The sequence below is a fragment of the Athene noctua genome, chromosome 6, assembly GCF_965140245.1.
Source record: "Athene noctua chromosome 6, bAthNoc1.hap1.1, whole genome shotgun sequence".
Taxonomy (NCBI): domain Eukaryota; kingdom Metazoa; phylum Chordata; class Aves; order Strigiformes; family Strigidae; genus Athene; species Athene noctua.
In genome coordinates this window covers 1,085,374-1,110,856 of record NC_134042.1, presented here as the reverse complement: position 1 = coordinate 1,110,856, position 25,483 = coordinate 1,085,374, and the positions used below count along the sequence as shown (strand labels likewise).

Sequence of the window (25,483 nt, the reverse complement as noted above, 5' to 3'; positions counted from 1 at the left end):
GCCAGAGAAGCCTTAGAGATCTCAGAGCAGAGAGGACTTTTTCCATGAGAGGAGGCAGTGCAGGACCCTGCTCTGGGCTGTGACCCCAGAAGACCTGGATCCTTAGGTGGTGTATCCAGGGGTTTGCTGTGTCTCCCTCCTGTAGGACTTTCTGGGATGTAATGGTGGAATTATTGTCCGCTGATGGAGGCTGAGCTGGGGGTTGCTCATCGGTGGCGGGAAGCCCTCCTCACGCGCAGAGCTGTAGGTCAGCCGTGGAGAAACATTCCCCACTGCGCTCCAGGGGGGGCGAGCCAAAGGAAGTGCTTTTGGTGCTGGTGCCAGCCTTTGCCCCAGGCTCTGTCTGTGTACAGCTAGTAACATCCGTGACCGTATTTCCGTTGGAACTGTATTTGAATTTAGCTGGGTGATGATTGCTATCCTGGTTTTACTACATTGCCTTGATCTGCTGCTACACATGGAGCCTTCCACTCATCCCCCCAGAGTTGTCACCTGCTGGTTCTTCATGGCCGGGGACTGGAGTGTGCAGAGGGGACAGCGATATGCCAGCTAGGAAGCAACTGCTCTGTAGCAGTGCTCCGTTATCTCTTGGTTGTGATCTTTAAACTCTAGAATGATTTCTGCTACAGCTGCCAAGTAAGGGAGAGATGAACTGCGTCATAGCCCTACAGAGATGGCCAAAAAGAGGAAAAAGATAAGGTGGTTCAAGGCCAGACGCAAGGGTTTGGATTCAGAGATGCTGGTCCAGACTTCTTTAGTGGGTGATGCCAGGAAAAGTGCCTTCCCCTCTCAGGGCCTCTGTTTCCATGCACATATAGACATTGGTCTCACCGAAGTGATGCAATGCCTGAATTCATTGGTTTGCTTTTACAGTGCTCTGGGATCCTCTGGTGAGAAGTGGTATAGGGCACAGAGAGCACATTTAGCTTGCTTACCCCTGCAGGTCCAAAGGGGAAGGAAAAAGGAGTGATGCCAGTAGCCTGCAGCTGAAACCCAGCTGCGTCTCCCCCTGCCAGTGAAGCCCTGCAGTGGGTGCTCCTTCGTCTTGATCTGGCTCCCCCAGGCAGCTCTGTGGTAGGAAAAGCCAGTTGGGGTGGTCGGTGGATTCTCCATCAGTTGTGGCAGAGGCTTTGAGCCAGGAGGCTCTCGAGGGCTGCTGGCTTTCAGAAACCTCTTCTGAGCTTGTAAGCGTGGAGTAAACCTGCGTGCCGTGGTGGCGGCCAGCAAGTGATAATCTGACCCATGGGGGACCCCGTGGCTTGGGGTCAGCCCCTCGCTGAGCTGCTGCTGATCCTCCCCGAGCGCTTTGCTGCCCCTGCGCTCACACGAGTCTCTGCAAATATGTTGCTCATTAAATTATCTGCTTGGTTTGTCTCTCCCCGTGGCTGCAGGCTGCAGAGGTGGAAAGGGGGCAAGATGGATCGTTGTCTGAGGGAGTGCAGGGTGGACTCTGCTCTTGGAGAACACCTTCCCCTTCTCTCCCGCCCCTTCCAGAACCAGCGGGCAAAGGTGCAAGGAGACTCCATGCTTTTCTCCGACGATGTGTTCAGCCTTGAGCCAATGGTAAGCGATAGCTGAGAACCTCCCTTCCTTCTCCTCCCTGGCTGAGGTCACTTGGCAGGTCCCTGTGTCAGCTGGCTTGATGGGCCAAGAGATAACACCAGGTTTCTAGGGAGGCTGCGAGAGCTTGTTGGAAAAAGCATCTCTGTGGGCTCCTGGCAGAGCGAGAGGCTGCCTAAAGCTGAGCTCTGCTGCAAGGGCTATAAATTAAGGGCGCTTGGTAAGTGTCCTTACACTGTTGAGAGCCATCGATAACGATGAGTGAGGGCACAGCTTACACATAGTGTGTGGGGATTAACAAAGGACATTAGAGCGCTCTCAGTTCATATATTGACCTGAGGAATGAAATGGTCCTCTGTGGAAAGGAGGCCAAGTTCAACCCAAGTTTGATCAGAGAGATACCAATCTCTTCATATAACCTGGATGGATACCACGGCTCAATCTCCCTTCCAGTGTCATCTGTGAGCCTGGACACAAGGCTGGCAGGTTTAAACGGACTTCCTGAGTTTCATGGCGCATAGGTACAGACATTTTATTGCCTCTTCTGTTTATGCAAGCAAAACCCCATATCCTGCAATCGGCCAGATCCCTGGTTCTGAGTATTTGCATGGTCTGAGATGAAGAATGCCCACTGTCCGAGCAATGTAAAATCCCTTTTCATCTTGGAGTAAATCCTAGGATAATCTCAACCTCTTCTTCCTTTTAAAATAGGTGAAACTAATTTTTTTTTTTTTTCAGGGAAGGGGATCATCTCCTCTTCTTAGTTGTTCCTATATCCCATATAAGGCTGAGAGCCACCAATGTTGGCACAGCGGCAGTTTCACACCACTGTAGCTGACAGCAGCATGATGTGACCAAGAGATTGTGTCAGAGCAGTGGGAATGTTGTAGAGAGAGGGAGCTGATCAGCTGAGCATTAAGACCAGCCTGTGGTGTGTCAGAGCTGATTTTGGAGTGTGCCTCAGGGCTCCTGCTGCTTTACAGTCAGACTGTCTCTACAAGTAGCTTAACCTGCTCTTAAGCTCCTGAATGCTTTGAGGTGAGGTCCAGAAGTCTGGCTGCCCACAGCACCGAGTCCTGGCACTCCATGTAGTGACATACAGACATAAAGTGTAGCCTGGCCTCAAGTCTCGAGGGGAAACCTTTCCTGAATGGAATGTTACACAGGTTGCTCTAGGACTGACTATAAGTGGGCTACCACATGAGTCTCTCCCCTTCTGTTTTGTCCAGCATTATCAACCTTTTGATTTCCATGAATCCCATTATTGATGGAACAATCAATTTCACATTCACTTTTGCTCATGCCTGTCTTTCCCCCTGGCATATGGGTGTCTTTACATCAAATGGTAGTAAGCATTTTCTACTTTTATTAAATGTAGAATCTAAAACTCTACTGCTGCTGGCTTCCACAACCTTCTTTGCGGTGACAGCCCTGTAACTTTTAGCCTGGACAGACACCCTTCGTGCACTGCCATGTAAATCTGCTGGAGAGGCCCCCCAGAGATGGGACCTTATGTCAGTGGACCGTTAGCTGCCAGTATTTTCAGGTGCTGCAATCTGTAGAAGCTGCAGCAGGTCGCTTCAGTCTGTATAGGGTTTACTCGCTGATGGAAATAACAGAAAAGAGGAGGTATGATTTTGGAATTACCATGTGGATGAGAACATTCTGAGCAGTTGCCCAAGCCTGTGGGAAACAAGCTGATACGCAGCTCTGACTTTCTGAGCACATCTCAAATTTGGTTTATTTTTGCATCTACACATGATGTGTCAGCAGGGGCAGCTGTGGTAGAGGCCCAGGTGGCTCCCAAGGGACAAAGTCCTTGCTGTTTGCTGCATCCTCCCTGCCCCAGCTTGTCTGTAAGTCCCATTGGAGACCTGTGGGAGCTGACTCCTTGGAAATGGCAACCAGAGGAGAGGGAGGACGAGGACTTACTGCTACACTGACCTTGACAAGTCCTCACTGTCCTGTCCTTGCCTGGTAGTGACTCCTCAGTGCCACGTGTGAACTCTGGGCTGATGGAGGTGGTCGACAACATGTCCAGGTTACAAAGGTGCTACTGTTGTTGATCCAGAGGTTGGGCCAGAAGGTGACAGTGGTGTTTGTTGCTGCAAACCTGCACCTCAGCTGGGGAACCAAGCTGGTCCCCATCCACATGAGAAGCTACTGCAGAGCACTTTGTTTTTTGGCGGAAGGCACCATCTCCAGTGGGAGCTGTGGTCCATCCCACAGTTCCCTGTGGGCTCTGTTATTTATGGAAAGAGGCAGATGTTAGCTGTGGCACTGCCTTTCTCCTAAGTGTCCTGAGCTGAGAGGATGCACTTTGAGTGTCATTTTAGCACTTCTGTTGCCAGCTCTGTCTTTTTTTTCTTTGACTGCTTTGAGTGTGATTTCCTTCCATGGATTGCCTTCCCCCTCTGCAAAGCAAAGCAGGTGATTTGACCAGCAGTTGGTGGTGCCTGGCTTTTCAAGACCAGCTTTTTCTGACTCCGATGGGTGGAGATCTAGCAGATCCTCATTATTTAGGGGCTGAGGGAGGAGAGATAGGATCTGCCATGTATTTACGGTTGGGCTCTTGCAGAGAGATCACTTGTGTAGCTGTGAGTCCCGGTGTGCCATCCCCTCCTGTATCACCGTGCTTTATGCTGTAGCAAAGCCAGGGTAGGACAGCAGGAGTGGTGGTGCTGTACCATCGTACATCCACCGTCTGTATTTTATGCCACCTGCCAGTTGCAGCCTGTCTGAGGCCAGAAGTGTTTCAGCCAGAAGTGTTGCAATACCGTGTTCACAGCACTGCATAGTTTTACATCTGTCCTGGTTACCATCCACGGTGGCTCTCCATGCTCTGACTCCGCTGCCCTCCTATAGAGAACACGTCGCCCAGGCACGGGGCTGGCTCCTGAGGTGCCCCGAGGCTCGGACGCGTGTAGCAGTAGCCTGCAAGGGTGGGTAATGAAGCATTTCCTTTCAAGCAGCAGTTCTTTTTTCCCCTGTGGGGTAGCAGGAATGCAAGGAACCTCTTCAACAGCCCATTTTAATTTCCCAGGAGAAATAACTCACAGTATTTTCTGTGAGTTATTTCACAGTTCTTCCCTCTGTTCTGTTGACTCTGAGCAGGCTGTGCCTTAGGGAATTCTTTGCAGCTGCAGCCCAATAACTCACCATGTCATAGCTCTTCCATTGTTGTGGGGGCTGTCCTTTGAGCTATAAGGGCTAATTCGATGGGAAGTATTATAGTTACTTAATATTTATGCTGCAGGAGTGCCAGAGGCTCCACTCCGTTCAAGGCTCTTCTGGACAAAGCAGCGAGGATACCCAGCAGCATGCAGAATCAAAGCCTCGCTTTGCTGATAGAAAAAGAACTCTGTTCGTCTCCTTCTATAAGCTGATATTTTCCTTCCTTTGTCGAGTGTTATCACAGTTGTCAGAGGTGCCTCTATTTATGTCAACAAACACACAAGGTACATTGGTAATGCTAGGGGTTCAGGGGATGTAAGTGGTGTCTCACTTGCAAGAAGTGAGAGCCTTTAGAAACCAGGCATGCCTCCAAAACTGTGCGACAAGGCTCCCTGGGACTGAGCGCCAGTGCCAGGACTCTCTGGGCGAGAAGCAGAGAGAGAAGACCCCGAGGAAGCAGCAGAGAGCTGCAGACACACTGGTAGCATGGCCCAGACTTAAATCCCTGAGCAAGAGCATGACACGGAAAAGAGCCTGTTGGTTGAAAGAAGTGTGGAGCTGTAAGCAAATCCCATCTCTTCTTCTCTGAGCCTGTGTTCAGGGACACAGGAGCGTGTGCACCTCGCAGAGAGAAACAGGGTGCATCTGTCTCTCAACTCCTTTCCCAGATCATCCGTCAGCTGGAGGAGCCTGCGTGCTGGCTGGCTGCTCATGGCTCGGGGCAGAAGCAGCCGCCAGCGGGCAGGAGCCTGTTCTTCTTCTATCCCCAGGCAGGAGGGCTCGTTCTGCTTGGTGCTGCGTGCCCCACTCACCGCAGTACGTTAAATACTTAGGGGCATGGACAGGTGAAGGCTATAAGAGGCAGCACCTTTGTAACTAAGAATGGGAAATTCTCTTTGATTTGTTAAATCTCTCCTGACCTGAGTAAAAGTCGTCATGTAGCCATAGTGCTACAGAGATACATGGGAAGGTTTGGAGGCGAGAGGGACCTTTTTCTTAAACTGGCTGGCATCTCTGGAGAAATCCTACTGGATTCACTGGAACGTGAGCCAGTTTGGTGGCTTCATTATAGCCCTAATTTAACAAAATGCCTCTACCAGATGCCAGTAAAGGTAAGAGACTTAGAAAGTTCTTTTGAAGCTGCTTCCAAACCCCCCTAAATTTTGTTGGTAAGTGTTGCTTGTTCCCTGCTCTTCACTGATGCTCTACATAAAGGCTACAGGGCTGTGGTTGAAAACAAGAAATGTGACATTTGAAGCTAAGTGGTTTGCTGTCTTCTTCTGTTTCAGGAGGGAGATATCTGGCCAAATTCTTCAGCTGAAGTTAACGTGATCTTTAGACCCCGAGAAGCCAGAGTCTATCAACAAACGGTCTACTGCGACATCTCAGGTACGGCTCCTTTCTCCTGCTTCTGTTCCCCACCGTGGAGGCGCAAGTAGTCTTGCAGCCCCCTCGGTTCTCGTCTAGTTGGTAGGAAGGGTCAGTGGTCAGCAGGGTGCTGGCACGTGCCCACTGCCCCTGCGGTTTCCAGGTGGTCTCCTGTCCAAGGCCAGCCCTCAGGATGTGTGGCTACAAGCCTGGATCACTGATCCCAGAACAACCAAGGCAGTGAAGGGATAAGTTCTCATGCCGTGGGTTTGCCAGCATTTGCTCTGCTGCCAGGTGCCTGTAGAGGCCAAAGAGCTCCAGAGCTAAACAGCTTCAGTGGGCGAGCACCACGTCCCTGTAGACCATTTGCCTCCAGGAGGAGTCTTTATTACACGGATGCATCATCAGACTCCTGAGGCAGTAGGAGCTGAGTTACAAATGTGCTTCCAGAGCCTGGATCCCCTCTCACTACCCCGATACTGCCAGACCTTGGGTGGCTGAGCCCTGCTGAGCACGGGCTGTCTGCAGAAGGACACCTCTGGCCAGCACGTGAGAATTGTCACCTTGTGGCTCTGAGTCTGTGGTGCCTCCGGGTACGCTGTGCAGGGCTTGCTGTGCTCGGCGGGGTGAGCGCCCTCCCTGGAAATCAGAGTCCGAGCAGTCTGCTAGGCAAGCTTTATGCTCATCCTGTCTGACAGAAGTGCCATCGCGTCTTTTGCTGGGAGCAGTTATCTCTGGCCCACGTGAGCTGCACCTTCTGTGCCCTGGGAGAGGTGATGGCCTTGCTGTGCTAGCACGGGGCAGGGAGTGCCTGCAGCAGGCTGCGGGGTTCGGGTCACCTCATCCTTCCTCTCTGTCTCTGCGTGGTGCTGCTTAAGGTGTTTTTCAAGACTGGGAGAGCGCTGTCAGGCTTCCATCCAGGGAACGTGATGGTTTTTCCCCGTCTGAGAGGAAGAGGTGTGAGGCCCATGGTCCTCCAGCAGCCAGGTGCCTGTTCTGGAGTGTGCTGAAGTCACTAACCCAGCTGCTTTGTCGCTTTACTTACTGCCCTAAGCTGGGGGATACAAATGTCACAAAACAGCTTTTTATTTATACTGTAATTGTGCAGGGTTTACTTGGCAAATGCCCCCTACAGTCATTACCCAGGGCTTGTGTTCACAAAGTGTCTTCCTGCCTCCCAGCTGCAGCTGCTAGAGCTGTGGAAGGAAAGGATCGATTTAAAAAGTTGCGCCTGAGGGATTCCTCGCTCAGTGCTGTGCTTCTGGCTCTGGGATTTTTTGCTCTTGTGATGGGGGTGTCCATCATTTTGCTGCAGGCATCTCCAGGGGTTGTGCCAGGAGAGCGTTTTTGTTGCAGAGAAATAGGAAGACTACTTACATGCAACCCTTGAGCTGGTCTGAGAGTTACAGGAAACAGAGATGAGCAAATGATCTGTTTAGAAAGAGAAGCCTGCTCTTGAAAAGGTCCTGATGGACCCTTGGGAGAACTGAACTCCCCCACTGGCTCCTTGGAAGAGAACCTCAAGGAGGTCATTGAAATGATGCACCTAGCCCCCTCCCTTACAAACCAGAGCTGACCCCCTGTATTATCAGGGTGGAAACTGTCCCAGAGTCAAGGTCCCTGAGTGCAAGAAGAGTTTAAAGAAGAGAACAGTGATCTTTAACTAGAGAGTCAGTTACCTTTGCTTCTTGATTCCTCTAAGAAGCGTGACTGCCTTCCTCATGCACTGGCATGCCAGTCACAACGCCTTTGGAGGAAGGTTTGCAGAGGGTGTGTGTCCCTTGCTGGGAACGCTTGGGAGCTTTTCCCAGTGCAGCCCCATGAGTTGTGCAGCTGGATCTCATGCCCCTCTGGAAAGGGGCTTTGCTGGCCTCCACTTTTTTGCAGGTGCCTCCTTGAATTGCCAAGCAGATGCTTCTGCATGCAGTGATTTACAGAACTAATCAGCACTGTGCAACTTGCCAAGCTGGCAGTTAAGAAGTGGTTTGAAATTTGCCCTCGTCAAATATTGAATCTCAAAATGAACTTTCTTAGTTATTCATGCAAATAAAGCTGTGGCTCTTGAGTGCTGGAAGGAAGCACATGGTGGGGGCTCTGACACCTAAAATTCAGTTTTAGGTTTGTCCGCACACAGAACTGAGCTGGGTTACACCTTGCAAGACCCTTTCTTAAGGGAGCAGCAGAATCCCACGTGATGATCAGTCCCTTAGCTTGTGACAGAACTGTCCTGCATCATGTAACACTATTGATGTGGTCAGATGAGAATCATGTTCAAAACCAGTCACAAGGGACGGGGACAGTCTGTGAGCAAGCAACTGAGTGTCAGAAAGCAGCAGAAGTTAAGGCCTTTGGCAGCAGAGCCCCGTGCTGTTGGGCCACCTAGACCCCTATTTATTTGGAAGCGAGGCAGCAGCGCCACCCTGTGCACCCTGTGACCCGCCGCTGCGTTATTCCTGCTGAGATCCCAGTGCTCGCTCCACAGCACCAGGGGTGGGTTTGGGACTGAGGACAAGGCTGTAGCCCCTCCATGCCCTTGGCCTGTGTGCTCGGGGACGTGTTCCGGTGGGAGCGTCCCAGGGCCACAGCCCAGCTGTAGCCAGGCCTTGGGCAAAGGCTGGATGCTCCTGGAAGCCCCAGCGAGCAGGAGGACATACTCTCTCTTTTTCCCTCTCAGCTCTCCTGAATGCTGCCTGCAGTTGAGTCTGCTCCTCCTCCTTTGGGAAAAGCCCTCTCTGCGGTTCACCTGGAAGGAGGAAGAGCAACATTTCTGGGATTTCCTAAAGTTTTAAGTTCAGCGTAGGGGTAGAAGAAAGGATGGTTTCCAGAGACCACCTGGAGAGGGTGAGGGCCTGCTGCAGAAGGGGAAGAACCGCCACTGATTTTTTGATTGCAGTGGCCAGGGAGTGTGTGTCTCAGCATGATCATGGACAAAAGCTTGTCACTTGGAAATCTTTGCCATTACCTAAGAGCTTTGATTATTTAGACCTAGAGTTTTTAATGAAAATTAAGCCACATGTGATGCAAGGTGGAGTGATCTTCTGACAGGTAGCACCCAGTACTGCCTCTCTTATGGTGTCTGGGAAATAGAAATACACAGCCTTCCAATTAATGCCTGAGCTGTGCAACCTGTCATCTCTGCTGTCAGCTGGGCTTTGTCTGGAACCACTTGAAAAATGTTGAATTCGACAAAAGCTCCCACGCTCTTCCTTTCTGGCTTGGACATTATCAAAGGTCCTCATTCCATGGTTGCAAGATCAGAAAGTCAGCAATCACTGAAAGGGCTGTTCCCAGGGAGTGTTTTTTCAAGTTGTGATCGAGTCACTGTGTTGTCCCACCTGGGCTGCTCTTTGCAATAGGAAGTAGTTTTGGACGTTCTGGAACAACTATGCAGCAGATTAAAAAAAAAAAAAAAAAAAAATCAACCTTCAATCCCTAATTTTTAATGAATGGTGAGCATTACACAAAAGGAGAGAGGAATATTTCTGCACAAAAGCTACACTGAAGGTTAGACACAACTTCTGGGCCTTTCTTTTCCCCTTGTGCTACTTGCTTTCTGTGCAGAGTAGGATGGGATGGCAGGGAGACCCAAGCCCAAATTGGAGCCAGGGTTCAGGCACTTGAGGCTGCTGCAGTGGTTCAGAACAGCCTTCGGACTGCAGGATCCCACCCTGTCATCTTAGCATCTTCTTATGGAAGAAAATGATCATCTTAGAGTTTAGCTATAAGCCTTGCCGTCTCGGTTCCCTTTGCAGCAAGGGCTGTGTGTATTAGCAGTATGTTCATGGCTTCTCTGACCTCAGCAGTGAGGTTTTCCATACCTGTTCAGCATGCCTCAGGTAAGGTGTCTTTACAAAGCTGAGCTCTCGGTATCATGGTGGGCACAGGCAAGTGCCTCTGGAGAGGCATCTCTCTCTGGAGATCACAAAGCCCTGTCGTATTTAGGTGCCGCTGCAGGAGGTGAGCCCTGGAGCCCCGGGCACGGAGCTGTGTGTCAGTGCTGAGATGCTCTGCCTGCTCTAGGCAGCTCTCAGACGTGCACAGCGCCGTTAGCAGGGAGCTTCGCCTTGCCTGGGCTCGTACTTGTCGGCTCCTGTGCTCTTGTCTCCGATTGCATCAGTACAGATGGCATATTTAGATCTTCAGTTCTGTTTCATGAGCTTTGTGCCTTCACTGAATGGATTTCAGAGCTCATCTAAGAACACGGGAAGAAATTCAGATTGTGTTTTAAACTCAGCATCGCTAACTGATGGCTAAATGAGAAACCAGCCCGTGGCGTTGGTTAGAAATCAGAAGCCAGCCCCAAGGCATATCTCCTGAGGGCAGGGAAGAGTCCTGTGTCTCCTCCTGGAGCACCTAGAGCTGTTCCCATCCAGCCCAGAGTCAGGGAGGAGCACTGAGGCAGCCTGGACAGTCCGGGATAACAGAGGCAATTACTGTACTGAAGTGGAAATCTCTCCGCAGGCCGTGAGACCAGGCTGCCCCTGCGCATCAAAGGGGAAGGCGCAGGGCCTCGGCTCCGCTTCAGCTGTGAGCAGCTGGACATTGGGAAGGTGTTTGTTGGATTAAACCACAGCTATGAGGTGAGTAGTCGGGATTCTGAGGGGCTGGGGGGGATCGTGATGGCTCCCGGGGCAGCAGTGAGCCTCGTGGGTCTGTGGGATTTCTGGCAACTCGGGTCATTGTCAGCAGGGACTGTTTGACATACTAGTCAAGTCTGGGGGCTTTCCCAGAATCCGGATACTTCTGATGGGATCTGAAAGGTGCCTATGTTGTTTGTGAAGTCTTAATCCGTGCTTTTTGGCAACCTTCCTTGGGGATCAGCTGGGAGGCTTCATGTGAAAAAATACCCCCTTGACAGATGAAAGCAACACTGGGACAAAAAGATAAATATTCAGAGGCTTTTGTTTCAGCCCTGGATGCAATGCACCTTTGTACTCGGGCTGTTAAAAAGCAGCTGGAACAAATGAACTGAGTTTGAGCTCCAGGCCATTGCAGCCAGCTTTCGGGTCAGTGCGTGCTGCCGGTCCTGGGAGCTGGAGGAAATCTGTCCAGCCTCTGGCTCAGAGCTGGGTCTGGCCGCGGAACTGGGAGTGCTTCCCCTTGCTGACCAGTCTCTCGCCACTCTTCAGATTTGCTGCATCTCTGTGAAGAGCAAAGCATTTCTGGAGATGAGGCAAAGGAACTTTCTACGTATTTGCCTCCCACTGCCAATGGTGTCTTCTGCAAAAAAATGAGATAGGGCAACTGAAAGAGGTAGGAAATGAGGCAATACTTTCAAAAGCTTGACTGGGCAGGGAAGGATGCATTAAGGTGTTTTCTTACCAAAATATTGTGCTCTCTATGCATTTTTAATGGTGATACTTTATTGATTATCTTTTTATTATTTTCATTACTTGAGAAAATGTGACTAAGTAGATGATACTGCTAGTGCTGTGCTGACTGAAGGTAAACCTCAGCTCAGCACAGGATCCCTGAGTGCAATTTGTAACTGAGGTGTAAAAGACGTGAGAGGAGAGAGTAGTTTCCAGGTTAGCCTTGCAGAGCTTGAATACGTGAATATCTTTAACAGCAGCTGCAAAATTAAAAAATGCTTCTGTCTCAATTTTTCTACCAGGTTTTACAAGGACAAAACTTAGGGAAAAGAAATCCAAAGCAGATAGTTAATTCCATGGAAATGGCAGGATTTGACCCTGCAGCAATCAGAAACTTTACTGCTTTGCTTTGGGTGGGTGTGTTGGTGACTGGCAGCAGCTGTGGGCATTGCTCGCCCAACGTGAGAAGAGCTGAATCTCAACAAGTGCTGCGGGATTATGTCACTTGTTTGAGGCAGTAGATCTCTCAAGTGTTCAATAAAATACGGCTTAGTTTTAAATTTGTAGTTTATTCTGATAATAGTAAAGCTTAGGTGGTGGCTGTGAATGTTTAGGAAAGAGAAATTCTTTGGAGTAGACGGAGCTGCTGTGCACCGCACGCTCATCCTTTCCTGACACGTCTGTTTGAGCAAAGGCTAAGAAAGTCTCCCATTAAAGACAAAATAAGAATCCTAAATGACATACCGTAGGAGAGCTGGGGAGTGCTTCTGAAGTTGGTGATAGTGCTGCCCTGAGGTGTCTTCTCCATGCAGTAAACTTGTTGGCTGCAATGTGTTGTGCCCTCGGCAGGATCGAACTCGTCGGGAGCAGAATCAGCTGTGTGATGATTCACTAGTAAAGCTGCAAGTGCCCTTCGTTGCTCTTAGGGACAGGTCTGAATCGCCTTGGTGATGCTGAGCGGCTCCTCTGCGCTGCAAGTCGAAGTGGGCTGCTCTGTGTCAGTGGAATAAATCTCGAGTGACTGTGTCTATGAAGCTGTCACTGCTTTGCATGAAAAACCCGAAGGCAGAGCTTGTCCTGTTGCATTTTGTTTGGCTTCTGCCAAGCAGCAGGACACAGCATCTTCTGCATTTTACAGATGTTAATTGGTTAATCAGAAAACAAATCAGCCTTCTGTAAGAAAGGAAGATTCCTTATGTATTTCCCTTATGCTTTCTTGCTGCTGCAGGTGGTCCTGTTTAACAAAGGAGCCATCGACGCTGCCTTCAACTTGGTCCCTCCAGCTACAGCTCTGGGCTCCTGCTTCACCTTCCTCCCCCAGGAGGGCATCATTTCTCCAGACGGGCTCCAGGTCGTCCGGATCTCCTTCAGTTCCACCGTCCTGGGGAAGTTCACAGAAGAATTCAGCTTCAGTGTGACTGGATCCCCTGAGCCTGTGACCTTGACGATCAGGTGAGGAGGGTTATAGGAGCTTGGTGTATGCATCTGTAGCTGTTGGGTAATCATCTCCCACCTACCTCATTTTAGGATGAAACAGAGAAAAAAAGGTGTTGTCTAAGGTCTTAGTCTTGGCTTGGATCCTAGCATCCTCACGCTAAGAGTCAAGGCTTTTTAACCTTGACTCCAGTCTGAACATTGCAGTTGCAGCAGCAAATGAAGCGTAATTATCTGCGAGAGGAAATCGTAGAATTGTAGAATAGTTTGTGTTGGAAGGGACCTTTAAAGATCATTTAGTCCAACGCCTCTGCAATGCGCAGGGACATCATCATCTCGATCAGGTTGTTCAGAGCCCCGTCCAGGCTGACCTTGGATGTTTCCAGGGATGGGGCATCTACCACTGCTCTGGGCACCCTGTGCCAGTGTCTCACCACCCTCACTGTAAAAATTTTTTCCTTTATATCTAGTCTGAATCTTCCCTCTTTAAGTTTGAAACCATTACCCCTTGTCCTATCGTGACAGGCCCTACTAAAAACCCAGTCAAAATCTTTCTTACCAGCCCCCCTGAAGTACTGGAAGGCCACAGTAAGGTCTCCCCGGAGCCTTCTCCAGGCTGAACAACCCCAACTCTCTGGGCCTGTCCTCGCAGGAAAGGCGTGCCATCCCTCTGATCACTCTGGTGGCTTCCTCTGGCCCCGCTCCAACAGGTCCATGTCTTCCGTGTGCTGAGGAGCCCAGAGCTGGACACAGCCCTGCAGGGGGGTCTCACCAGAGTGGAGCAGAGGGGCAGGATCAGCTCCCTCGAGCTGCTGCCACCTGTGACCATGCCTCCTGTGCCCGTTTATCTTTCAAAGTCTTGGGTTCCTCTGGGAAGCAGCTTTGCCTTCATGGTTTGGGCGAGTGGCTCTGTGACTTTGCAGGACGCTGTTTGCACAGAATTTGGCAGCAGCAGGTTCCAACACGTGTCTGTGTGAGGGCCCCGGGGCTTTAAGTGACTACCTGTGCTGGAAAACAATTTGCCTGGAGGCTGTACAGGAAAGGTGTGGAGATGCCTGCTGCCCAGTCCGGGTACCCAGGAGCTGGAGTGACTCCTTCCTACACGTAGCTCATTCCCCCTTGGGCAACGTCAGACAGCGGGATGGCATCAGCTTTGGGCAGTAGCTGGTCTGGGCCACCCCCCTGAACACACAGCAAGGCCAGCAGGGCTTTGGGGATGGGCCAGCCTGGGTGGCTGCAGCCAGAGGCAGTGTTTTTAAAATCCTCTGTTAATAATCCATCCCAAATGGGCAGCAGCAGCCTCAGCATCACCTCTCATGCTCATGGGTTGGGACAGGCTGTCCTCTTGTGCAGCCAGCGCTGTGGTGGTGCCTCCTCTCTGCAGCCAGAGCAGTGCTGACGGGGCAGACGGGGAGCTCTGCGGCTGGTGCCAGGGCAAGAGATAATCCTCACCAAGCAAAAGGGAGAAGGGGGAAAAAATCTGATGATAGGAGAGGCAAAGCTCACTTGTCAGGACCGCAGCAGCATGCAAACTTGTCCCAGCTGGTCTTTAACCGCGGGCTGGTGGGGTGACGTGGTGTAGGCAGGAAAGCTGGTGCTGGGAGCCCTGGAGCTGTGGGGCTGGCTGTGCCTCCTCGGCAACCAGCCTCCTGGGCTGCTGCTGCTGGGAGGCTCTAGACGAAGGCAGTAAAGCAATGGGAGGACTCTGCGGTCGACTTTACCAATAAAATGAGGGAAATGGATAAAAAAGAACAGAAAGGTTATTACTTTGCAAGAGAAGAGTGGTGAATAGGTCTGTTGAGCTCAGTAGAGAAAGAATTACATTGGCTTTGTGTTTGGAGGGAAAGTGCTGCTTTTTTTTGGAAATCAAAAGGGAACATTTCACAATCAAATAATTTATTCTCCTCTGTTCCTCCCCCAAACTGGTCACAGGGTGTTATTGCATGAGCAGCTTTCTCCTTGAGCAAGGGCAGGTTTTGCTGGTAAGGATGCATTTATCCCTTGGATACTGCTTGGACAGTGCCCGCTGCCTCTGCCTCACAGTGGCCTTGCTCCTGGGGAAGGAAGGAAGGAGCTGTCAGAGGGACGGTTGTGTTTTGGCTTCCCCACAGCCAAATGAAGTGGTCCTTTTTTGCCCAGTGATGCCCTGATTCTCAGTGCCCATCATGCCCTCCCCTTCTCTGTGGCCACTCTCTGCCCTGTTTGGCCAGCACTCCCCTGGGCTCAGTGTAGACCTTCTGTCTCAGTGAAAGAGGATTGCTGGTCCTTTTTTATTTATTTCTTCCCCATCCTTGTACTCCTCCTCCCTGGATGGTGGCTCCCATGCAGCCCATCTGATGGCAGCCCAGCACACCCGCCTGCTCCCATGCAGCTGTCTCTCAGCAGCAGTTCCCATTGCAGTCCTCTCCTCCCTGAGATGGCATCTGCCTCCTTGAGCTCTGTCTTGCTTTTCAAGGATCCCTCTCCAGCCCTTCTGTCATTCTCCAGCCCCACAGCTCAAACTGTTTGTTTTCAAATGCCCTTGAGATGTCCACCCACCAGGTCCAGCTGAGCCTCCCTCTTCGGAAGGTTTTGTGCGCTGGATTTCATCCTCCATGGAGAAAAGCTTCTGGTTCTTTCGAACAGAGGAAAGCTGGCTGGTGGGACACTGGGATGCAAAGGAAGGAACGGGGATGAGAGTTCAAGCAGTTCCATTCCCACCTTGTGTTGTTATTCTTCCTGCTCTGCCAGGACCCTGATCTCCCTTCACACATGCATTACTTAATGCTACTGTAAAACACAGTTGTCAAAACCACTGCCTATTCCCCCCTTCTCTTGCAAGCTGTACTGTTACCAGCTCTGGGTTGGCTCCTTGCCTGAGCCTTCTGGGCGGTCATTCCAGTTTAACTTCCCAGAGCACAGATTCGGTGCACTCAGGAGAAGGGGCAGTCATTTCCCCACTTGCTTGGCAAGGCTCATCCTTGGCAGTTTCCTTATGTCATCCCCAGTCGTGGCTGGTTTGGAGGTATTTTTCCATCATCTCCTGGCAAATGCTGTGATGGAAAGCATATCTGCTCCCTTTGCTCCGTCTGGAGTAAGCTGTTAGAGCTTGGGAGGTCAAGTCTGGTTATGTGAGGTCCCTGGAGAGGGAACTTCACCATCAGCAGGGGTTTGGTACCAGGCTTATTCTTAGGAGCTGATTCAACTGCAAGAATCTAGAAGTAGCGTTGGATTGAAACTCCTGAAAGTCAGTTTTTGAGTGCTCTTTGACTATGCGGTCAGAAGGCGTCAAGACCATAGGTGATTACTCGTTACATGGAAACCAACCTTAGGAGGTGCTGGATGCTTGTTTCCTTGGTGTTTGGAAAGGGATGCTGGAAATGGGACAGCAGGGATGGACGCAGGTCCCTCCCGCGGGCTGCTGGGGTCTGTTCATGTGCAGAACCTGTGGATAATGACAGTGGCAGTCCTGTGAGTAAAATGAGAAGGCACTGTTCACTGTGGCCCTTGATTTTTAACTGAGGCAGAACTGGCATTGATTGTCATCAACCATGAAGTCAATTAATGTTTGTTGTGCAGCTTCGAGTACGGATTTCAGTGGATGTGAGTGAGTTTTGGAGTTTGGAGCCTGTCTGCTGAGTTGAGGGACGGGCGAGGTGGTGCCCTTGGGTGTGTCAGCTGGTGCACTGGTGACAAGCTGATACTTCTCCAAGATCGAACTGTCCTCTGCGTAGAACTGTTGCTGCTCTTCTCAGTGGATGTTTGGGGCTCCCCTGGATTCATGTGTCCTGCATGTGTAATGATTGTGTGCATCAGGTCTTCTGAGAAAGGTGTTCATATACTCCATGGAAACACCAGTTCCAGCTAAGAAATACCAAAGCAGGGAACCCGTGGCTGGGAAGGCTCGTTACAGTGAGTCCCCTTTTGTGTGGACACCTCTGTCCATCACATGCCGGGTGGGGAAACCGAGGCACAGAGCCATCGCTTGTTCCGGGACCTTCCTGGGGCCAGCGGCAGCCTGGGGGCACACCCTGCCGCGGTGCCCTGAGCCTCAGCAGCAGCTGTCGGGTGCTGACCACTTTGCTTTGGCTGCCTGCTGTCCACATGGGTGCTGTGCTGAGCTGTCACGGGGGTGACAGGTTGATTTGAAACCCACCGTGGTTCTGAGAGCAGCTTTTACCCACCCGAGCGGTACGGAAAGCTGAGCGCTTTGCCATTCTCTCTAACCGAGCCAACATCTCCTCTGCCTGTCTTTGTCCTTGCAGGGGCTGCGTCATTGGACCGACTTTTCATTTCGACGTCCCTGCCCTCCACTTCGGTGATGTCTCCTTCGGTGAGTGTGCCCTGGGCTTGGTCCACGGGTTGAGAGCTCTGGGAATTACCAAAATGGAGCATTTTAACATAAGACCATCTGTCACTTGTGCTCCTCCATAGCAGCCTTCAGGGTGTTAAAGCCAGGGCTGCTGGTTGCTGAGGCAGTCCTGTGCCATCGTGAGATCAGTAGGACCAAAGGGATAGAAAGTCAGTATTTTTTGGTGTCCTTGTAGTCTGTTCAGCCCCAACCTCTCAATCCTTGACAGCAGAATGACTGTGAAAGTCCTTGTCCCAGAGGGCCCAGGGGACGGGACTGCAGCAGAAGGGAGTTTAAGGCACGTACTGGCCTGTAGCTGCTCTGGGTCAATGTTCCTGTGGCAAGGCAGGGATACCATTTACCCCCCTGACCTTTAGTGCCAGATGTTAATTAACGCTGTGAGGGCCCCTCGTTGTCACCCACCAGGTAACATGCCCAAGCAGTAGCTCTGAATCAGGCACTGATGTCCTCGGACCACGGGCTCCTCCTTCCCCACCACAGGCCCAGCTCTGCTGACAGAGCCTGGGGCTGAGCATCCAGAGCGTCCCCGTTGAAATGCAGCTTCTGGTTCTCCATCTCAGTCTCACAAAAGGCTTTTGACTGAGATGATCGACAGTTTAAATGTGAAATCCATTGTGGATTGATTGAAGGGCCATTATCATTCTGTGCCCAGGATGCCTCTGTGTTTTCATGCTGTTCATGGACTTTTTAAGAAGACTCATTGCCTTTCCTGAGCTGCTTCTCCCCTCCCTCCATCACCACTCTGCTACTTCTTTATTTCCTTTTGAATAAAACAAGAAGAAACACACCAGACAGAAATGTGGAGATGTAACAGGAGATTCATCCTCCCTAATGTAATTTCATTAATAAGGGCTTTTCAGCTGAAGGCAGCTATTGTGTTGTGCTGCTGACTATTGACCTGCATCTGGTGACTTTGGTCTCGTTTGGGATTGTGAAGTCTGTGTTTGTCCTTTTTGTGCCCCTCCTGCCTCCCTGCTGGAGTAACTGCTGGAGGTGGGCAGTGGTCACTGTTGTTGGACATGGAGAACCCCCCCGCTGTGGCTGCAGTTGGTTTTCCTCCCCGTCTGTATTCAAACGACGCTTGGTGAGCAGGCCACGGGAGATGTCTCCTTCTCGCAGAGCTGGCCAGCTGAGCCAGATGTCCAGGCCAGAGCAGGCTGTGGGCTGATGTCCTGTCTCTGCAGAACACCCCCCCAGGTGTGGCTGTGTCACTGCTTTTCCATGAGGGAAGGCGAGTATCACAGCTCAAGTGATGCCGACCTGTGCGGGGCAGTGTGCAGTGTGGAAGCCGTGTCCTGTTTGTTAGGTGGGGTGGAACATGGCTCCTGCTGATTTCTGAGCAAGCATCAGGTTTGCCTCCAGTGCAGGGCCATGAGTTGTCACGTGCTCAGTCTGGTAGCCCCAGGCAGGAGATGCCTTAAGGGTCCTGCCTTGAGAAACTGCATTAGAGTGCTTTGCGTCATGCTGTTGTTCCCAGTTTCATCCTTCCCTCCTTTTACTGCAGCTTCTCCTCGATGACAATACCCTGCTTTTATATACTGAAAACTGTGGGAGTGTTCCCAGAGTCAACAGGGCATTGAATTTTGAGAATAAATGGTCTATCTGGATGGACACTTGTAAGTGAGAACTAATCGGTGCAGGTTTGGGGGCAGGCGAGAGAGCTCCTCACAGCTAGAGAGAGAGAAACTTCTGGGGTTCAGCATCGCCAAGAGTGGCCATTTCCAAGGAAGCAATCTCTGCGTTCAGCGTAAAAGGGAGCTTAAGTGACAATTAATTCCTGGCGTAACTTCTCAGCTGTACTTCAGATTGAAAAGAGCTAAACTCCAAGCCCAGTTTTATCGTAACAGGCTATTCACACCAGGAATCACGGGACAGTTGGTGCATAAATTCATATTTGTGTTATTTTCCTAGGCTTTCCTCACACCTTGTCATGTCGCCTCACCAACACCTCCTTGGTGCCCCTCACCTTCAACCTTCGCATTCCTGGGGACGGCTTGGGAGAGCCCAGTGTCAGCAGTCTTGCTCAGATCACAGAAAACACTCGCCTACTCCAGAGAAAGGGAGCCCAGCGTCAACTCAGGCCAAGAGAATTCAGCATAAAGCCCCGCAGAGGGACCATCCGCCCCCTGGGATTCCTGGATATCCAGGTATGGGAAGAAGCGGGTGGAGCTGGAGCTTCACTGAGGGATGGGAGGGCTTTAGCACCGCTAGCTCTGAGCGTAACACGGGGGGGATATCTGCACTGGTGTTGGGCTTTTGTTAGCTGGGTTACTCTGGGGCTTTTCTGGAGGACCACTGCTTTGTTCCCAGAATGGTCAGCTGAAGATCATGTCCCGTATGGTCAAGTGCAGAAGCCATTCATCTGTTTCTGAGAGCTGCTTGGAGCAGTTTCTTTGATTTAAAGTGGGCGAAGGAAGGGTGAGGACAGAAGGTGGCTGTTAAAAAGAGAGATGTCATTGTATAAAGCACTTTGCTTTTCTTCCCGGTCTTATTTGTCCCCTCCTGATGAGCAGAATGAGTTGTATTCACTGCCGTGATCTCCAGTGGGGACTGAAAAATCTCTGGCAGCCATGAACTGACAGCACCTGCTGGGCTGCATTTTGCCCTCAGCTTCCCAGTGTAAAGCTGAATCTGTTGAATTCAACAGATTGCCTCTGCATTTATGCTGTTGTAGTTGAGATTAAAAATTAGTCCTTTTATTTTAATACAGTGGGGAGTAGAGCATTAATCTAATCGTGGTTACATGTGCCCTGGTAAGCGCAAGGTGTATTTAACAACGCAGATATGTCAGAAGACTTTTGTTACTCCCAGCAACTGTGCTCTGTCTGTGGACCAGCAGAAGAGTTAGGGCAAAATCCTCCCTTTCCTGCCCGTGGAACGAGAACCGGAGGACAGCACAGGTGGACGGTGGCTTTTGGGAGTGATGAAGTGTTCGATGCTCTTCTCTTCCACCAGGTCACCCTGTGCTCCAACACTCTGCAGAGCTACGAGCTGGCTCTGGTGGTGGACGTGTGCGGTGTTGGCAGGGCGGTGTCGGCGCTGCTCCTCACAGCCAGGTATCGGCGCTTTCCTTGCAGCTCGTCGTCTCTCCTCGTGCATCCAGCACCACGCTGCCTTGCACGTGGTTTGCTGGCTCCATCTCCCAGTGACAAGTGTTGCTTAATGAGGTAGTTCTGCCCAGCCAGATGTGAGATGGGCAGTGTTCTGAAAGCAGCACCTGTGCTCCACGGACAGGCGTGGCCCTGAGCCTTTTTCTAAAGGGAACAGTAATTCTATTCATTATTGGCCTGGGTTTTGGTGCTTGAGGTGTAACAAATTTCCAAAGGGCCATCTTTCCTCCTTCCTGCAAGTGGCGGACTTGTGCTGGGTTGCAGCCAAAATACAACATCCATTTGGGCCGCAGTGAGCAGCCTGCTGAGAGCTGGTGTCTGGGTCACTTAACGAAGGAGCATGGGAAGGGGAAAGGGGCTTATGGCAGGACTGGTGAGGGGAAGCTCAAAGCAAGACCTTATGAAGGGGAAAATAGTCCTTGATGTGGAAGGTGAGCTCAGGTTTCTCTGCTTCCCTCTGGTTCTTTTGAGCATTAATGTTCTCAGACTTAAGCCAAAAGTTGTTCTTGCTGCAGGCAGATTCAGCCCTGTTGTGCTGCAGTGGGTGTCGGTTTAATTCCAAGAGGGATGAGTTCACTGTGCTGTTCCCTCTCCCAGGCAGAGTCATCCAGTCAGTGCCTGGGCTGCAGTTTTGTAAAACAAGTGCAAATGGGGACAGAGAGTGCACGGAGCCGTGGGGTGCAGGAGCTGGGAGAGGGTGATCCCCCACTGCCTGAGGCAGGGGGTGGCTTGTGCCCTCCATCGCCGGGCAAAGGGCTGAATTCTCAGGCAGGGCAACAGCGGTGTGGGAGAGGAGGCGGTCGTTCTCACTGAGACACTGGGGTCTTGTGCCCTTTGAGCCTTGGTGAGCACTCGGGGGGAAGGCTGCCCCAGAGCTCACGCCTTGCCGGGACTGTTGGGAGGGTCCTTGCAAGCCTCCTGGGGCAAAGAGCGGGCAGAGCTGATCAGGGAGCTCTGGCACAGGGCACCGTGCGCTGCCCGGGCACCTGGCAGCCTCTGCGAGGCCGAGTCCCGGGGTTTGCCCCAGCTTTACAGGGGGTGCTGGAGTCAGAAGCAGTTAAAGGCCATTTATCGCTGTAGGGGTATTGTCTATTTGACAAATGTGCTATGCTCTGTTTCATGCTACTTGGGGAGTAAACGAACTCCACATTCTCTCGTATCTCTAATTCCCTTTTGGTCCTCTCTTTGCCTAGATGCGTGGTTCCTGTGCTGCGAGTGCTCAACCCTGTCATGGTGTTCGGACGGTGCTCTCTAAAATTCCCTTACCAGCAGATGCTGACCCTTGTGAATGACAGCGATCTCCCAGGCTGCTACAGGGTTCTTCCTCAGGTTTGGCATTGCATCCGCCTCCTGCCCTCAGACGTTACCAAGGGTTTATTAGGGGAAAAAAAGGGTTTTGGATAAGGCCTTGCTGGTTTATATTGAAACCTAAAGGTTGCTGAGAAAAGGAAGCTACCTGAATATAAACTTCAGGAAGCAGTTTAAACTTTTTAGGAAGCAGTTTATATTCTAGTCTTTGGGGTGCTTTCATGCAGGAGAACTTAGAGCGTTGTGAAAAGCTTCTGCAAGGAGGCTGCCAGCACAGGAGTGGGTGTTTGTGGGTGCAGCAGGTTTTGGACCCTCTGAGGATGCTAAGCCCATACAAGTCTTGTATCTTGCTTTGTACTTTTCTGCTTTCTCCTAGGGGTTTTTGAAAATGTGTGTGAATTGCCATTGTGGTAGATGTTGAGGAGTTCAAAGTTTCCCCCAAGGTCACTCCTGTGTGTTGCGTTTGACTCTGTCCCTTACAGGAGCACAAGGAGGACGCTTCTGTGTGGTACTCCAGCCCCGTGCCGTGGGGGATTGTCCAGCCTCGCAGCTCCGTGGAGGTCCCGTTGACGCTGGAGGCCCAGGTGACGGGAGAGCAGGACACTGTTGCTCATGTTGCAGTGTTTGGGAGTGACGGATCCCCTCTGGTGAGTTCTGGGGGACGTGGGCCTTGGTGCGACTCCTCTTGGTGGGGTGTGAAGCCTCAGGCAGGGTTGCTAACTCCGGGGATCCTTCCCGGGAAAACAAGAACTTGTAATATATGCCGGTGTGGACAAGGAAAGAAGGGGTTTGTGGCACACGCAACAGCTAATGTCTGTGAAACAAAGAGCTTCACAGTCAGAATTATGACGGTTCAGCAGGGATTCTTTATTCACAGCGCTGGGCAGCGCTGGGGATCGCTCCACCACAAGTGCCGCAGCTACTAGCAAAGCTCTCTGACTAATATACTGAATTCATTTACGTAGTAAATGAGCGTGCATTGTAAAAATAGACTGAGGGTCTTCTCCCCCCTGGTGGTCCACATCGTCTTCCTCACACTGCCCGCTGGCTGAACTTGAGGTTTCCCGTGTCCATGCATGGTCATGGAGTGACCTCACCATCCTTCAGCTCCTGTTTGTTCCGAGGGGGTTGGTGTAAACCCGCTCCCAGTCGCTTTTCGTGACACTGGCGTCTTCTCAGGCGATTGTCTTGCGTTCTTAGGTCCCTGTTATCAGGGATGTACTCAGGGAGTTTACCAGGCTGTCTAAGGCCTGTTTTGTCTCCACTAGGCAAGGGTTTACAGGTTTCAAGATGTTTTACAAGTGGGTGAGATGTCAGAGGGTAGTTAGGAAAAGAGTATAAATGAAATAGTATACATTGCAGTACAATACAGGAAAAATAAAAGCTAGTGAAACACAAGTGATGGTTAACGTTAAAACTAAGCATCCTACTTTACTGGTTCCTATCCATTAACAAGGTCAGGAGGTCTTGTAATCTCAAGTAGACTTGCAGCCACTCCCCTTCACCTAGAGAAGAGGAAGGATGGTATCATCCCAGGTGGTAATCTAAGTGTCTGACACAGCATTTAATTACAGCTGGGTCAGACAGGATAAGAAGGCCAGTCTGAAGCCCAGAACAACCCCTCATCTGCTGTGTGGTTAGATGAAGAGCTCTGGTGCTTCGTTAGGCCTTTTGTTCAGGAGCACACAGGGACATCCCTGAATCCTGCTAACGCAAGCGCTGTGTAAGAGGCCGTGCTGAAAGTCAGGCCCATCGCGTCTGAGAAACACCCATCATAGCTCTTTGCCGAGAGCCCCAGCCAAAGACTCATGAGTCTCCAGGCCGCTTGCACCTGGAGCACAGAGACACTTTTTTTTCTGCCAAGCTTGGAAATGGATGAGGCAAAGCATTCCTGGACTAAAGCTTCCTGAAGGCTGATGTTCACAGTCAGGCATACACAACAGCAGCAATGACCACAAAATGTAGGCAAGAGAATGTTGTCTGTAGTGTCCTGGCTTCATCTAGCTGAAATCAAGATCAAATACAGTTAATTAAGCTTTAATTTAAAAGGATATCAACTTTTGAAGCAGCTGTTTTAAAATGTCTTCTCATCTCTGAGCATGAAAGAGGATGTCAGAGGGCTCCTGTGAGCCTTAAGCTTTCTGTAACAGAAAGAAAGGCTGACATTTTGGAAGTAGTTACAGGGATTTAAACTTTTAATGAAACAAGTGGAAATGATGCTGCTAAATCTCCTGAATGCCTCCTGAATGTTTTTACTGATGTGAGGAGGTGGTTTAGCAAAGGGATCCACATTCCTTCCCCAGTAGTCTGTGACGGTTCTTCAAGAACAGAACTTTTGGGTCTCAGACTGTCAAAAGGAAAAAATACTGCTTGAATGATGTAATTAATAATTAATGCCCATTATCCGTATAATACCAGGAATAGACGTAAGTGCAAATCAGAGCAACTAACTTGTGTGATCTCTACTCTGAAGGGCCTGCTTTGCCTCTGGCTGGTGCTGGCTTTCACAGGCGTAGCTTTGGGACTAAAGCCACTGTCCCAGTGTGCTGTGCAGCAGCAGGAGTCAGGGAGGGTGCTCTGGGGCAAGACTGAGCAGTAGAAGGAGTGGGAGCAGGCACAAGGTAGAGGAAGGAGAGTTACCAGTGCGGAGGAGGTGTGAAAAAGCAAGCATGGGAAACAGGGTTTCTTTATCCTCTGATAACGGGAGCTTGTGCCTTTCAGATGGGATCAGTCCAGGTCCCACACTGGCTCCAGGCCTTTGGTTTCAGTTTTACAACACTGAAAACTTCAAACAGCCGTAATTATCCCCCAGTCTAGGAGTACCCTTAGAGCCGTTTAATCATTTTAAACTTTCTCTCTTCTTTTTTTTGATCTTTCCTACCTGCTTTCTGGAGCAGAAAATCCATCTAGTGAGCACTGGAGAAGGACCAGTTGTCTACGTGCATCCAAGCAAAATAAATTTTGGCAGTATCCAAGTTCTGCAAGATGCCTCCCGAACTCTCCACCTCTCCAATCAGAGTGTCATCCCTGCATCCTTCAGGGCAACGATGGTAAGTGTCTGTGGAGCTATTTTCCAACAAAAATGACTGACGAGCAACCTGTGACTTAATTATTGTATGCAACATTTGCATATCACTAGATGACTGAGAGAGCAATGTATTCCATCACAATGCAGCAAGAGGAGCCTGGTCTGGGGGCAGTTTTAGCTGGGGGACCCCTGAGTAAAACAGAAAATTTGCGTAGATGCTTGAGCAGAAATGAGTCTGGATCAGTGTTGCAAGTTCTCCCTTTATTTTGTGGAAGGTATTTAGCTCTAAGACTCATGTGTTTGGAGCTCTGAGACCAAGAGAACGCCGTGGCCCTTTGCTCCTGAAAGGGCATGGGTTTCCACACGGTTTCCCTGTTAGATCTGCATTTGCTTTGTGCCGAACTGCTGGTAATGACAGAGACTAGGGTGTGAGGTCTGGCCTCAAACTGCTCGCAGTGAGGTGAGTTTCACACCTGCTGGGTGTCAAACCAGCTGGGTTGTTGCACAAGAACATACGTGTAATGGTGGTGTACCCACGGTGGAGTCCGTCGCGTTGCAGAGCACCTCTGGAGACTGGCTGCAGAGAAAGGCTCTTTAATCCTGGAGGCTGCGTAGGGTGAGAAGCTGCACGGCCCAGGGAGGGTGGGTTGCTCCTGGCAGGGGGAGCAGGGCTGATGCAGCCAGCGCGGGCTCGTGCGCTGAGGCCGGGTGGGGTGTGCTCCCCACTGGAGGGGAGATCTGTGAGGGGCTTGAAAGCAGGGTTCGGAGGGGGTTTGTTCTTCTCCGTGTCCGGTGGGTCAGACTCCTGGGGCTGGTTAGCCCAGGCCTGGCACTGTGG

The 25,483-nt window shown here is 50.9% G+C and overlaps 1 protein-coding gene across 1 annotated transcript in view; it reads left to right on the top strand.

Annotated features, from left to right (window-relative positions):
* The window catches only part of LOC141961799 (hydrocephalus-inducing protein homolog), a 125,680-nt gene that overhangs the window by 62,663 nt on the left and 37,534 nt on the right, over nucleotides 1–25,483 (top strand). Inside the window, 10 exon segments of the mRNA XM_074909136.1 lie at nucleotides 1,392–1,563; nucleotides 6,024–6,123; nucleotides 10,564–10,682; nucleotides 12,643–12,866; nucleotides 17,093–17,160; nucleotides 19,111–19,346; nucleotides 20,155–20,255; nucleotides 21,503–21,638; nucleotides 22,100–22,264; nucleotides 24,515–24,667. Of these exon segments, the coding sequence (XP_074765237.1) occupies nucleotides 1,392–1,563; nucleotides 6,024–6,123; nucleotides 10,564–10,682; nucleotides 12,643–12,866; nucleotides 17,093–17,160; nucleotides 19,111–19,346; nucleotides 20,155–20,255; nucleotides 21,503–21,638; nucleotides 22,100–22,264; nucleotides 24,515–24,667 (1,474 nt within the window).